We start from the raw sequence: 15,839 nt of genomic DNA, 5'->3' as shown, positions 1-15,839 counted from the left end.
AAATAATAAACCATAATATCTCATCAAGAATGAAATCAAATGATCTGTCAGGAAAACATCTAGGAGCAGAGGTGGCTGGCTGTGAAGCCAGATTCTGTAATTGATGTGCACCACCTATGACCACTCTCTGGATGCAACAGAGATGGAAAAGGAGTGTTTCCAGATTTGTGGAATTTTACAGTGTAAATTTCCCAAGTTTACCATCTAACAGGGAAAACAAGAAGAACACAGAAGAATTAAAGAACTAAAAACACGTAACCCAGACACTATAATGAAAGTGAAAAGGCAACCCACAGAATAGGAGAAAATTTTGTAAATCATATATCTGAACAGGAACTTTTACCTAGAATAAATAAAGAATAGAATATAAGTTGTATCTAGAGTATATAACTCAATAATAAAAAGACCGCCCCCCCCTCCAAATTTTAAATGGGTAAAGAATTTGAACAGACATTTCTCCAGAGAAGACATACAAATGGCTGTAAAAAACATGAAAAGATGCTTGACATCATCAGCCATCAGGAAAACGTAAATCAGAACAACAATGAGATACCACCTCACACCTACTAGGATGACAATAATAAAAAAGACAGTAACAAATGTTGGCCAGGATGTGGAGAAATTGGAACCCTCACTACTGGTCGGGGTCTAAAATGATGAAGTTGCTTTAGAAAATAGTCTGGCAGCTCCTTAAATGGTTAAACATAGAATTGCCATGTGACTCAGATAGTCCACTCCTAAGTATATACACAGGGGAACTGAAAACATATCCACACAAAAACTTGTGCCTGAATGTTCACAGCAGCCTTAATCATAATAGCTAAAAAGTAGAAACAACCTCAATATCTATCAACTGATGAATGAATAAAATGTGATGTATCCATACAATGGAATATAATTTGGCAATAAAAAGAATAAAGTATTGATACATGCTATAATGTGGATGAACCCTGAAAACATGCCAAGTAAAAGAAGAGAGTCACAAAGGACCATATGTTGTATGATTCCATTTATATGAAATGTCCAGAATAAGCAAATCTATAGAAACAGAGCATAGGTTAGTGGTTTCATAGGGCTGGGGGAGATGGGAGGTTTGCGGGGAGGACAGCTAAGGGGTGTGGGGTTTTTTTTTGGGTTAATGAAAATGTTTAGCAATTGGTTGTAGAGATAGATATATAGCTCTAAACACACTAAAACTGTATACTTTAAAATGGTGAACTGTATGTTAAGTGAATCATATCTCAATAAAGCTGTTAAAAAAAAACCTGTTTGAAACAACTCATTCTGTCCCTTTCCTAACGCACTGGGCAGGTATATTTCAGATTAAATTCCCTAAAACATGTTTATGAATCTATATGTTCTACATTAAATCTACTTATGTTAAGTGAAATAAGTCAGAGAGAGACAAATACTGTATGATATCACTCATATGTGGAATGTAAAAAATACAACAAATTAGTGAAGATAACAAAAAAGAAGCAGACTCACAGAGAGTACAAACTAGTGGTTACCAGTGGGAGAGGGCAGGGGTAGTATAAGGGTAGGGGATTAAGAGGTACAAACTATTAGGTATAAAATAAGCTACAAGGATATATTGTACAACATGGGGAATATAGCCAATATTTTGTAATAACTATAAATGGAGTATAACCTTTATAATTGTGAATCACTACACTGTACAGCTGTAACATACAAAATAAAAAAGATTAAATATCCAAAAACAGATAGTGCCTTCCTATTGCATATAGCATAAATAATTTCCTCATATTATTACTCTCCATAAAAAGAATGCACCATATGAGAAGGCAGTAAGTGCCCACACAGAAAAGATTCAGCGTAAGCTAAATAGACATCTGATGTGGGTGCGGTGGAAGGGAAGGGCTTTAAATAGGAAGTCTAAGGATCTCCAAGGTACCCTGCCACTCAGATTCTACGATTCCTTTATCTGACTCTCAAGAGTTTTCCTATCTGCCACTATTCTACTTATTTGACTTTACATATTTCTTCAAGGGCTCTGGCTCCTTTCTGACAGGTTTCCTCATGTCATGCTCTCTCTTAAATGATTTTCTACTCCCTCCTTTTTCTCTTTACCCATGTATATGTCAAGATAATGCTCAATTTCTCATTTATTATAAAACCTCTTCAATTCCTCTAGTAAAAAATGATCACTCTCTTTTTTTCTATTTAAAAATTTTTTTAATTAAAAAGTTTAAAAATTATTTATTTTTAAAATTGAAGTATAGTTGATTTACAATGTTGTGTTAGTTTCAGGTGTACAGCAAAGTGATTCAGTTATACATATATGTATCTATTATTTTTCAGACTCTTTTTATTTATTTATTTATTTTGGCCATGCCGTGCTGCATGACGGATCTTAGTTCCCTGACCAGGAATCGAACGTGTGCCCCCTGCAATGGAAGTGTGGAATCTTAACCACTGGACTGCTAGGGAAGCCCCTCAGATTCTTTTCCCCTATAGGTTATTACAAAATATTGAGCACAGTTCCTTGTGCTATACAGTAGGTCCTTGTTGGTTATCTACTTTATATATAGTAGTGTGTATATGTTAATCCCAACCTCCTAATTTATCTTTCCCACCCCTTTCCTCTTTGGTAACCATAAGTTTGTTACCTATGTCTGTGGTTATATTTCTGGTTTGTAAATAAGTTCATTTGTATCTTATTTTGTTTTTTACATTCTATATATAAGTGATATCATATGATATTTACCTTTCTCTGTCTGGCTTATTTCACTTAGTATGATAATCTCTAGGTCCATTCGTGTTGCCACAAATGACATTATTTCACTCTTTTTTTCATGGCTTTTTTCTGAACTTCTACAACACAGTTGTAGAATCAATATATAGGATATATGCAGAATTAAGAATGAAACAAAAAACTGACCCTGAAACTAAAAAGCACAGGTTTTACTTTTAAAGCAGGATACCTGAGAATAGGAGAAACTATTAGTCTAAGTGCTTTTGCTAACGGAAAACACTGGCTACATCATTACTCTTTGCTTGGAGAAAATGATAGGGAGGAAGGAAGGTTGGCCGATGCTTATAAAACCAAGACAATTCAGTTACATCTATCCTTAGTCTCTGTATGAAGTGGAGTTACTATTTATATCTCTCTTATTAAAAGGCAGAAGTTCTCACTTAATAATTGGAATGTTTTAATAATTTTAAGGACAGCTGACTTGTAACTTTTAGACCATGGATGCTTGTCATGAAAAATATACTTGCTAAAATAGCTGTGTGGAATGCTGTGTTTTTTAAACTTATAGTTGAAGCTATGTTTAGCAAAAGAGGTTGATTTTACTTATTAATCTTGTGATAATAAATCTACTGACTATATCCTCACTAATCGAGCTCTAATTAACTGAGCCAATATCAAAGGTTATACAGATTGTCTTAAAATTGGAAGTCTATCCAAAAGCTACTTTCCTTATAAAATAGCTACAAATAAGTTATCAAAATAGTCATAAATAAGACTAACAAATTCACTTCAAAACAAAGTAAAAATCTCACATACAACTGTAGGATTTCTTTTTTTTTTTTTTTTAATGCAGGTTAAGAAACAGCTTAACTAATTTGTGGTAAAAGAAATCGGAACAGTGGTTGCCTTTGGTAGTGGTGGGGCTTGGCTGGGAAGGGAGCTGAGGGAGCTCTCTCTCGTGATGGAAATGCTTTGTATCTTGATGGGGTTGTGATTTACACAGGTGTATGCACTAGTCAAAGCTCAGTGAACTGTATACTTGAGATCTGTGCATTTACCTGTACATGAATTATACCGTAATACAAACAAATGCATGAACAGAACAAGAACAATGTAGAATCTCAGATATCCAGGGCAGGTTTTTATTTATTGCCTTACTATTTCATGAACAGTACTCCTGTGTTCCAGCCCGCCTGGAAGCTCCTTGAGGGTAATGACCGTATGGTGCCTTTTTTCTTGTACCTCACAGCCCCCAGTACAGAAGTGGGCAACCTGTAGGACTTAGTACATCCTTGCTTATCAGTGGGTTTTGAGAGCACTTTTTTTTTTTTTAAAAGCTTGTTTTTACTTTCTTTTTAAAAATTATTTATTTATTTATGGCTGCATTAGGTCTTCATTGCTGCGCGCGGGCTTTCTCTAGTTGCGGCGAGCGGGGGCTACTCTTCGTTGTGGTGCGCGGGTTTCTCATTGTGGTGGCTTCTCTTGTTGCGGAGCATGGGCTCTAGGCGTGTGGGCTTCAGTAGTTGTGGCTCACAGGTTCAGTGGTTGTGGCTCGCGGGTTCTAGAGCACAGGCTCAGTAGTTGTGGCGCATGGGCTTAGCTGCTCTGCGGCATGTGGGATCTTCCCGGACCAGGGCTCGAACCTGTGTCCCCTGCATTGGTGGGCAGATTCTTAACCACTGCGCCACCAGAGAAGTCAACAGGCTTTGAGAGCACTTTTAATCCCACAGGATAATTTCAAGAAGTCTTCTTCCCTACATGAGCCAATCAGTGTTGACGACAGGAACTGTCTGGCTGGAAAACAGATGGAAGACGGCTGCAGCACACTGCGGAGGCTGCATTATGTAAGAAAAGCATCTCCCCAGTGGCAAGTGAAAGCACAGTGGCTCAACAGCTTCAGTCCCCACTGCCCAGTTGGGTCGTGGAAAAACTTCATGTCTTCACTGAAGAAAGGGCAACCTCGGACTTCTCGCTTTTTTATTTCTGAGGCTGGCAGCCATTTTATTCGTCAGCTGTCTCTGTAATGAAAAGCTCCCTAACATGGCATGTACTACATAAGCACACGGATTACTGTTTTGTTATTTTTTATTCTCCTTGTTGAAATTGTTGAGATTTACTTGTACATTTTCTTTTCTCTCATAAAGTATCTTTTCCATGCATTAATTTAATTTTTCCCTTCGGAGTCTAAGTCCCTGGAGGGCAAGACGTTTACGACCAGCCATCACTATAAGACTCTGCACACAGAATGCCAATGGACCAGAGAAGCTGTCCTCAGTGGTTCCGAGTCTGTATTTGCAATGACGCGTTGCTTGGTAGTAGCTACCCTTCTAAGATCTCTTTTATTTCTTTATTTACTTTTATTAAGAATTTTTTTTTTTTTGGCTGCCCTGTGCGGCTTGTGGGATTTTAGTTCCCCGACCAGGGATTGAACCCAGGCCCTCAGCAGTGAGAGCGCGGAGTCCTAACCGCTGGACCGCCAGGGAAGTCCCTAAGATCTCTTTTAGACTCACAATTTCATTGAGTAATGTGTCTTTTTATTACCAGAAATCTAAAGATGGGATTGAGCTTATTTATTTCTACATTTTGAAATCCAGCACCCAACTCCTATTAATTGAAAAAAAATTATACTGGTAAGCATTTACTCAAGTTAAGTAATTTGATAATTTTTTTCCCCAAAATTTACAATGTGCATTTTCAAGCACTTTAAAAACTGCTGATGACATACAAAGGAATGACATGAAGTCCTCTGTTAACAATAGGAATCTGAGACTGGTAGATGGGAGTTGAGATAGATAAGAAACTAAAAAGTGAAAGTAATTTCATAGAAAGAAAAACATAATATAAATAAATATAAATATAATTTCACATAAAGAAAACAAAACTGGATAATGGGTTTGGGAGAAAATGTACGTGTCTGATGCTACAGAGTGCTACTTTGCTAGAGAGTCAGAGAATGCCCACATTTGCAGGTAAATCTTTTCCTAACAGACAGAATTAACCACAGGATATTTTTGTAAATAAGTAGTTAACAACTTGTTGATGAGGACGGTTCAATTTTAGATTTGGGTAATATTTAAATCAAGATACCAAGCACTAAAAATTTCTGAACAACTACCATGTCATGTGTCTCAGTGACTGAAAGGAAAAGGAAAGCAAAACAAAACAAAACAAAAGAAAACAATGAAAGAACCAACTAAGAACCTTCCCCTTAGTAGACCAGAAGGTATAGTTGTGATACAGTTAACTAAATTAGGATAGGTAGGGTAGGATGTAGTGGAATATATTGCTATAGGTAGGATATAGCAAACTAAACTTCAAGTTTTAGTTTGAATTTTATTGTCTTCTCCCCTTTGCCTCATAGTCTTAGAAATCAGTCCATTTTCTAAACATTCCTTTACACAGAGCATATTTTCCAGTCTTCAACTTGACAAAAATGGTATCTGTAATTAAGAGAAAAACAGAGTCTATGTGGTAAAGTAATAACCAGTCTTGGTAGTAATTATTTACTTCACATAGCAACGGTTTTTGCCATAAAAGAGAACTGGCACTTGTCATAAGAGTTGAAACAAGGTGGTTGCAGAGCTTCTACATCAGCGTTTTTCTAAGTTGTTTTGCACAACCCTAGCCTTGTGCAATGCTTTGTGAGAGACAGGTTTCCAAGTCAAGCTGGTTTGAGGAACTGCAAACACCCTCCTCCTCCCTCACCGCCCCCCCCCCCACCCCACCAGTGGTGTTCAGATCCCAGGGATACATCAAAGGCTCATAGAATTCTGCACTTAAAAAGCATGTTTAACTGTTTAACCCAGCCTTTCCCAAACACATTTAGTTGTGGAACTCTTTTAAAAAAACAAATTCATATTCAATGGAACATTGGTTTGTGAAAACCCTCTGGGAGAACACTAGTCATTTGTATCCATCTTAGAATATGGAAAACGGAGAACATCTAAAATAGAATCTGAATAACAAGTAAAAGTAGGGCTCCTCATCTTTTGTGAAGTCACGCTGAGAAATATATGTGTGTTGCAAAAGAAAATGAAAAAAACAAAACTTGTTGCATAATTTCACAAGGTCACACAAGATTCAGAAAAACAATAGGCACAGTGGTAAAGTGGAGGGTATAGCTCTTCTTATGATGTGTCCATGAGTTAATCTGGAAACCAACAAACAAAAACCTAAAAGCAGTAGTTCCACTGAAGCACTGTTTAGAAACATTTCATTCTTTTTAATGTAGAAATGTAATTTCTAAAGAGAACAGGTCAAAAGACTTTACCTTGAGGTTTAGCAACTCAAATCATCCTTAAAGCATGAATCAAATGAGTGGGAAGGACATTGATGTAACGAAGGAAAAGCTTTGAGTTGCAAAACTTAGCTCAATCAAAACGGAAAAGACAAATGTCTTACATACACATGTGAATTTGTAAATTCAGACTTACTTAAAGTAGTTCTGGCATAGGGACACAATTTTTGTCCTCCTAAATTCATAATGTAAAAGAAAAACTAGATCACAGACTCAGTGTTAGATAAGATCTCATCTGATGTATTCTATTACCCAAGCTAAAACCCTCAACCAGAGAAAAATCCCTATCACTTGCTCTTGCCTGAACACCTCCAGAGATCTGTCTGTAGGTTTCATCAACTCCACAGGGGGCCAGAGATAAAGTTTCCCTGGAGTCAGACCAGGAGAGGACACATTATGGGTGCAACTAACTATTTACACAGGTCTCCGACCTTAAAGGACATTTTATAATTGTAGTTAATGGAAAGTGGCTGTTTTGAAAAGAACCAAAGCATAAAGAAGAGGGCTTTAGTAAAATCATATCAAGTTTCCCTCGGTACATCCTTGGGGATTGAAAAGTTTTTAAAGATGACATTATCTAAGCTATAATGTGAAGAAATACACTGTATTATTTTGCATGGAACTTAGAAATACAGAAGCATGACTAAAAAGTTTTCAGTTTTTATGCAGTAGGACCCAGGGAGAGACATGCTGTCAGACATCAAATTGTTATCACTAGAAAGACAGAACCAGAGATGCCAGGCTTTTCTATAGCAGATGATGTAATTCTCAAAACCATCCAACTCTCTCTGATCAGTTGTTCTGATGACTAATTTGACTTCCCAGATATCTTGATACTAGAAAGGAAGGTATCCTAGATAGTAGATAAATTCACTAAATGAATTCACTAAAATGGTACATTCCTTTGTCAAATTCAAAAACTGGCATCATGGCTTATACTGTTTTGTGTGGGTGTGTGCATCTGGTTAGCAAAAGTCATTTCTTGGTTGTCTGATCAGCTCTAGGTATACTTATAAAATAGAGTTTCTGGATCTAGGAGTTCAGAATTAGACTCTACACTTTGGTAACCACCCCAAGCTACTGACAGCAAGCTTTTCTTGGAGACGTGTATTTCATTCTAAGTTTAAAACAAGCTGCTATTTTGTTAAAAAGTCTGTATTATACTGAGTTGATCTTTTTTCCATAGAATATTTGAACACTAATATCCATTAAATAATAATTCCCCATTACTCCCTCCCCCCAGCCCCTGGTAACCACCATTCTACTTTCTGTTTCTATTAATTTGACTGTTCTAGATATTTCATGGAAGTGGAATCACACAATGTTTGTCTTTTTGTGTCTTATCACTTAGATAATATCTTCAAGGTTCATCCACATTGTAGCATGTATTTCATTCCCCTCCCCCCTTTTTTTTTAATGGCTGAACAGTATTCCACTGAATGGACACACATATTCTTTATTCATTCATCTGTTGACGGACATTTGGGTTATTTCCACCTTTAACTACTGTGAAGAATGCTGCTATGAACACTGCAGTACAGTCAATTATCTTTTAAAGAGATTTAAGCGATAAGAAAAATTTTAGGTATTTACCCATGTAGCTACCACTTCCCTTGCTCTTCATTCTTTGGGGTATGTCCACATTTCCTTCTGCCTGAAGGACTCCCTTTAACATTTCCTATGAGTGCATATCTTCAGACATGCCTAAAAAAGTCTTCATTTCACTTTGGTTTTTGAAAGATACCCTTTGCTAGATACAGAATTCTAGGTTGACAGGTTTTTTTTTTTTTCTTTCAGTAAAAAAAGTTTTAGGGTTTCCCTGGTGGCGCAGTGGTTGAGAGTCTGCCTGCCAATGCAAGGGACGCGGGTTCGAGCCCTGGTCTGGGAAGATCCCACATGTCGTGGAGCAACTAGGCCCGTGAGCCACAACTGCTGAGCCTGCGCATCCGGAGCCTGTGCTCCCAACAAGAGAGGCCACGATAGTGAGAGGCCCGCGCACCGCGATGAAGAGTGGCCCCTGCTTGCCGCAACTAGAGAAAGCCCTTGCACAGAAACGAAGACCCAACACAGCCAAAAATAAATAAATGAAAATTAAAAAAAAAAAAAAAGTTTTAAAGTTGGTGCTCCACTGTCTTCTCACTTGCATTGTTTCTGACAAAAAATCTGATGCATCCTCACCTCTTTCCTCTGTCTCTTTTCTCTTTATCACTGGTTTTAAGCAGTTTTTTGTCATGTTGTGCCTTGGTATAGTTTTCTTCATGTTTTTTTGTGTTTGATGTCTGTTGATGAATTTATAGTTTTCATCAAATTTGGAAAAATTTCAGCCATTATTTTTTCAAATATTAAAAAATTTTCCCTCCTCCTCTCTCTTACAGAGACTCCACATGCACTTATATTAGGCCACCTGAAGTTGGCTTATGGCATCCTAATATTCTGTTCTTTCGGGGAAGCATCTCCCCCCGCCCCCCCACCCCGTGTATTTCATTCTGCAGTGGAAGCATGGAGTCATTTTTTTTTTTTTTAATTTATTTATTTTATTTATTTATTTTTGGTCTTGGTTGCCGCGCGCGGGCTTTCTCTAGTTGCAGTGAGCGGGGGCTACTCTTCGCCGCGGTGCACGGGCTTCTCATTGCGGTGGCCTCTCCTGTTGCGGAGCAAGGGGCTCTAGGCACGTGGGCTTCAGTAGTTGTGGCTTGCGGGCTCTAGAGCGCAGGCTCAGTATTTGTGGCACACAGGCTCAGTTGCTCCGCGGCATGTAGGATCCTCCTGCACCAGGGCTCGAACCCATGTCCCCTGCATTGGCAGGTGGATTCTTAATAACTGTACCACCAGGGAAGCCCGAAGCATGGAGTCTTAACCACTGGACCGCCAGGGAAGTCCATGTATTTCATTCTGGGTAGTTTTATTGCTATATCTTCAAGTTTACTCTTCTTCTGCATATGTCTAAACTGTTAATTCCATCAAGTGTATTTTTTTAAAACCTCAGACACTATATTTTTCATTTATATTAATAAAATATACATATTTTATTAAAACAATTGTTTTAATGACCTTGTCTGTTAATTCTATAATCTGTGTCAGTTCTGGATCAGTTTGATTGATTTTTCTTCTCATTTTAGGTTATAGTTTCCTGCTGTTTTGTATGCCTGGTAATTTTTGATTGGCGATGCCATGCACTCTGAATTTTATCTTCTGAGTGCTGGATATTATGTATTCCTGTAAATATTTGAGGGCTTTGTTCTGGGACACTGTTAGATTACTTGGTTCTTCTGGTGATTTGTTGGGTGGGATTAGGGCAGTGTTTAGTCAGGGCTAATTATACCCCACCACTGAGGCCAAGATTCTTGTTAGGATTCTACCCAATGTCCCATGAATCATGAGGTTTTTCCAATCTGGCTGCAGAGACAGGCACTACTTGCAACCCTGTGTGAGCACTGGGTATTGTTACCTCTAATTCTTTGGGTGGTTCTTTCCCAAGCCTTGGGTGGTTTCCTCACATGCATGTGCTGAACTACTCGGCTGAATACCTGAAGTGGACCCTCTGAAGATCTCTGGAGTTCTCTCTGTGCACTCTCTCTGCTCCGGTACTCTGCGCTGCAAACTCTAGCTGTCTTAGTATCTCCCAGCTCGCAGCTCTGCCTTGGCTGCCCCCTGCTCACGCCACAGACCAGAACTCTCTCCAGGAAGTAAACTGGCTAATTGTAGGGCTCATCACTTCATTTGTTTCTCATCCTTTGGGGATCACTGCCTTTCCTTGCTGGACGTGCACTGTATTTTTTTTTTTAAATTGAAGTATAGCTCATTTACAATGTTGTGTTAATTTCTGCTGTACAGCAAAGTGACTCAGTTATACACATATAAACATTCTTTTTTATATCCTTTTCCACTGTGGTTTATCCCAGGATATTGCATATAGTTCCCTGTGCTATACAGTAGGACCTTGTTGTTTATCCATTCTACACATAACAGTTTGCATCTACTAACCCCAAACTCCCAGTCCCTCCCTCCCGCATGTGCACTGTCTTGAAAACCACAGTTACACATATTTTGTCCTTTTGCTTTTTTAACCTTTATCCTTTCATTCATTTTAGTAGATACACTGTATTCTATTGTGTACATACATGATTATTTATTAATCCAATCACATACTGATGCATACTTATGTTTTTTCACCCAGTTTTTTGACTGCTACAATGTATGAAACTGTTCATATATCTATCTTTGGATATATGTGTAAATATATTGCAGGATAAATCCTGAGTTATGGAATTCCTAGATAAAGTGGTCTGTGTATTTTATTTTATTTATTTTTAAAAATTTATTTATTTATTTATTTATGGCTGCATTGGGTCTTCATTGCTGCGCGTGGGTTTTCTCTAGTTGCAGCGAGTGGGGGCTACTCTTCATGCTCTTCGTTGTGGTATGCGGGCTTCTCTGCAGTGGCTTCTCTTGCTGCGGACCTTGGGCTCTAGGCGTGCAGGCTTCAGTAGTTGTGGCTCACAGGCTTAGCTGCTCCGTGGCATGTGGGATATTCCCGGACCAGGGCTCGAACCCACGTCCCTTGCATTGGCAGGCGGATTCTTAACCACTGTGCCACCAGGGAAGTCCTGGTCTGTGTTATTTATTGTCCATTCAAAAGGACTGTATCTTATACTCCTACCAATAGCATTTCCCCAAACCCTTGAGAATACTGGTTGTTATCAACATTTTAAAGTTTGCTAAATTTACAGTTGAAAAATAATATTTCACTATTTTGATCTGAATAATACTGCAATTATGCACTTTTTGAAGATGTGATACAAAACACCTCTAAAATCACCTAAATCTGGACCTTTGTTATAAGTAATTCTTTGATAATTTTCTTAATTCTTCCTTTGGAATATTGGCATATTTATGTCAATATCATTTCTGGGGTCAATCTAGGCAATATTTTTCTTAAATTCACCCATTTCATTGGTATTTTAAAATTTATTTGCATAATTTTTCAAAATGCTCTTTTACAATTATCTCAGTTTTCCCTCTATTTTTTGAAAACAAGTGTTTTAAGGTTTTAAACACCAACTATATCCCTTTCCTTCCACTTTCCAGCTTCCATATTTCCCCTTGCTCAACTGCTCTCATTCCCAGGTAAAAAACAGTCCTCATGTGTCCTGCTTCAGATACGCAAATATAGTCATAGCACATAATTCCCCTCCACCCCACTTCCAAGTCTCACTATGTCCTTCTCCCTTTTCCAAATTACGTTTTCTCCCCGTTCCCTGTTTTTTAAAAAAATCATAATAAAACATGTATAAAAAGTACTGAATGACCGTTAAATACAAGCCAGACCAGTATGCTATAGACAAAGTGCTATGAAAGATACATGCAATAAAACACAAATCCCTGACCTCAGGGAGATTCCCCTTCTCCTGTCTTAAAAAGAAATGGCTACCAAAAATATTCACTTCCCTAATTAGTCTTTATAGCCTAACCCCAAACTTGTAGTCACTTCAGCCATTCCATCAATGCCTCACCATATATATACAGGTAGAGCTCACTGATGATGAAGCCAGTTATGTACCTATTGTTCTGTTTTACTGTGGTCATAGCTAAGTCAGTTTCACCTGAATCAGACTTTTCTTTCCAAGGAGGTCTGTTTCAAGCTTGCCTTACCTTACGGACATGACAGGAAAAGAGGACGTTCATGTATTTGTCCTTCCGTTTCAGTTCGTTCGCAACGGGGACGAATGTGCCTGAGGTCTGAGGTGTATCTGGCTTCTGAAAGATCAAGGAAACACGATAAAATGAGTATGCTTAACATTTTGTTTTTTTAAAATTTATTTATTTTTGGCTGCGTGGAGTCTTTGTTGCCGCGCTCGGGCTTTTCTCTAGTTGTGGCGAGTGGGGGCTACTCTTCGTTGCAGTGCACAGGCTTCTCATTGAGGTGGCTTCTCTTGTTGCGGAGCACGGGCTCTAGGCGTGCGGGCTCAGTAGTTGTGGCTCGCGGGCTCTAGAGCGCAGGTTCAGTAGTTGTGGCGCACGGGCTTAGCTGCTCTGCGGCATGTGGGATCTTCCCAGACCAGGGATTGAACCCGTGTCCCCTGCATTGGCAGGCAGATTCTTAACCACTGCGCCACCAGGGAAGCCCTGCTTAACATTTTAGATGAGAAGGCAGTCTTTTACTGCTTTATAACTCTACTCACATAACTTCACACATGTACTTTTTACCTCCCCATCCCAGATGATAAGCTACTAAAGGGTTATTATAACACCAATGGTCCTAGAATATTTTAAAAATAAGGAATGGGAGAGAGGATGAAATCCAGCTTCGGAGATAATTGATACAAAGGTGGTAATTAAAAATAGTTGCTCACTTATGCAAGGGAAGGTTTAAATGATCAAAGCCAGATTACTGAATGTACGTAATTCATATGGATACAAGACAGAGAACTCTCTTTAAAGTGAGGGAAACATCAAATATCGTACACTGAGAAGCAATAAAGTCTTTTAGTTTAGTATCTCTCATAGAAATTTAGTTTCTGAAGGTGTCTTAGTCTTTCTACAAACACTTGGAGAAAAATCCTTCTCTTTCTCTGTTAGGGGAGCAGGAGTGGATTCCACTTTGTCCTCCTGGACTTACCGAAGCAAGATAGTTGCCCTCCCAGGCCCTCTGGAGCCCAAGGTCAGCCCTTTGGCCCTTCAACATTTCTACAGCTGCAGCCTTTGCCCTAACCTGGGGCAGGTCTGAAGCAGGTATGGTCTTGATGAGCTGGGATGCTCTCCATCTATAAGTAAACAAGCAAAATGTATGAGACTTTAGAAATCACATCCCATTCATTCTCAAAAATAACTGAAGCAGCCATTAAATAGAATTAAATTACTTGCGTGCTACCCTAAAAAAAGTAAAATGCCTCCAAAATATACACAGAACATGTTAAAATACACATAGTTGTATGTGGACAGAGATTTTTGGTAAAACTTCCTTTGCTGTTTGCGTGTTTTGGAAGCAACCAGAATCTAGTGATATGTGGACTCTCTTATATCTATAGTTAGGGTGTAGGAACTTCGGATTCATCACTCATTCATTGAACAAATGTTTTCTAGGCACGTACTAAACTCCAGATGCTGTTCTAGGGAGTGGAAGCACAGCAGTAAACAAACAGATGAAGGTCCTTTCTGCTAGGTGCTGATAGTCTAGAGAGCAGACAGACAAGGTACAAACCAATGCTTAAGTACACAGGATGGATGATGTGATTAGTGCTATGGAAGAAAATAAGGCAAGGAAAGGGGGACAGGAGTGCCGCAGAGGGAAGGACCAGGGAGCAGGTGTTAGTCACAGAGGGTGGTCTGGGAGGCACCCCTGATGAGGATATGTGAGCAGGAAGTGGAGGAGCCAGCTGTATGGATACTTGTTCCAGGAAGAGAAAACAGTGAGTGCAAAGGCTCTGAAGTGTGAGCTGGTTTGGTGTGTGAGAGGACAAGCAAGGAGTCCTGTGAGCTGGAGCAGGGGCCTGGGGGAGGGGAACAGGAGGGGGTGTCAGAGGGAGAGCCGGGGCCAGGATCCACAGAGCCAAGGGGGCCCTGTGCCTGGTCAGCCTCTCCCCTCTTCACTGCCCACAGTGGCCCAGGACAGGGTCCACAGCTGACTGACTCCAGAGACCCATGGCAAACAGAAGCACACACTTCTCATCCTGATCAAGCAAACTGCCATCTTTAAACACGTGTAGCCGACAACAGCTGCCGCCGGAAACGTGAGCAGCCTTTTGACCACATGAAGAAGCTGGGCGTGAGGAAGGCTCCCAGCCTTCCCGGGATGAGAAAGAGTTACTAGGAGGAGTGGGAGCGAGCTTAAGTACGATTAGACACACACGGAGATGTTAGAGGAAAACAAGACCCCACAATCACAGCAAAATCCTTTAACACACTTCTCTCAGGATTCCACAGATCAAAAATGCAAGAATAAATTAAATATGATACAGTGACTAGACCAGGGGTTGGTAAACTACAGCCTGTGCCAAACACGGCCCATACAGCTAAGAATAGTTTTTACGTGTTTAACCAAACAAGATAAAATATGTGACAAAGACCATATGGAGCCCACAAAGCCTAAAATATTTACTATCTGGCCCTTTACAGAAAAAGTGTGCCTTTGAACTAGATTAACACAGCTGGCAAGATTCATTCAATGTGTGTGTGTGTGTGTGTGTGTGTACAGTCAAGACACAGAGCAGATATATTATTTTCAAAATGCTCATTGACTATAAGCCCTAAGAAGGCTGGGACAGTATTTCACATCCTTCTTGTTTGTCACTGTATCCCTAGAACCTAGGTCAGTGTCTGTGACACAGCAGGTGTTGAGTAAATACTTGCTGAATGAATAAACTGAATTTTACAAAAAATAATCAATTCTAGGCCATACATAAAACCTCCAAGTCTAAAAAAGAAGACTGTACAGGCTATAGTGCGACATCATCGAAATCAATAATTCTTTGCAGCCATTAAAAATATGACATAGATCTTTACTTATTGTGATGGACAGGTCTCCAAGACTTATTTTTAAGTAAAGTCATATAACCATACATATATTCCTCCTTGTGGAAAAAAGAGAGGGGAAAAAACCCAAATGCATACACACTCACAGTATAAGCACACATTTCCATAGTACTTATTATGTGTCAGGCACTATCTGAAATGCTTTATACATATTTACTCATAATCCTTTCAACAACCCTACGAGCAGGTGCTATGACTATGGCCCTTTTACAGATAAGAAAACTGAGGCACAGAGAGGTTAACTCATTTGCCCAAGGTTACACAGCTAGTCAGTGGCAGAGCTAGAATATGAAC

At 39.2% G+C, this 15,839-nt stretch overlaps 1 protein-coding gene across 3 annotated transcripts in view; it reads right to left on the bottom strand.

The window, feature by feature from the left end:
* Window positions 1-15,839, bottom strand: part of MYO1D (myosin ID) — a 349,962-nt gene that overhangs the window by 141,059 nt on the left and 193,064 nt on the right. For all 3 annotated transcript variants that reach the window (XM_082370869.1, XM_082370871.1, XM_082370870.1), the window contains exons 18-19: window positions 13,633-13,777; window positions 12,666-12,770 (exon numbers count right to left, since the gene is read on the bottom strand). In XM_082370869.1, coding sequence (XP_082226995.1) covers window positions 12,666-12,770; window positions 13,633-13,777 — 250 coding nt within the window. The remainder of the gene's footprint in view (window positions 1-12,665; window positions 12,771-13,632; window positions 13,778-15,839) is intronic.

Source organism: Balaenoptera borealis (genome assembly GCF_965194805.1).
Source record: "Balaenoptera borealis genome assembly, chromosome: 20".
NCBI lineage: Eukaryota > Metazoa > Chordata > Mammalia > Artiodactyla > Balaenopteridae > Balaenoptera > Balaenoptera borealis.
The sequence above is the reverse complement of the archived record's forward strand: the minus strand, read 5'-3'. Positions and strand labels throughout refer to the sequence as shown.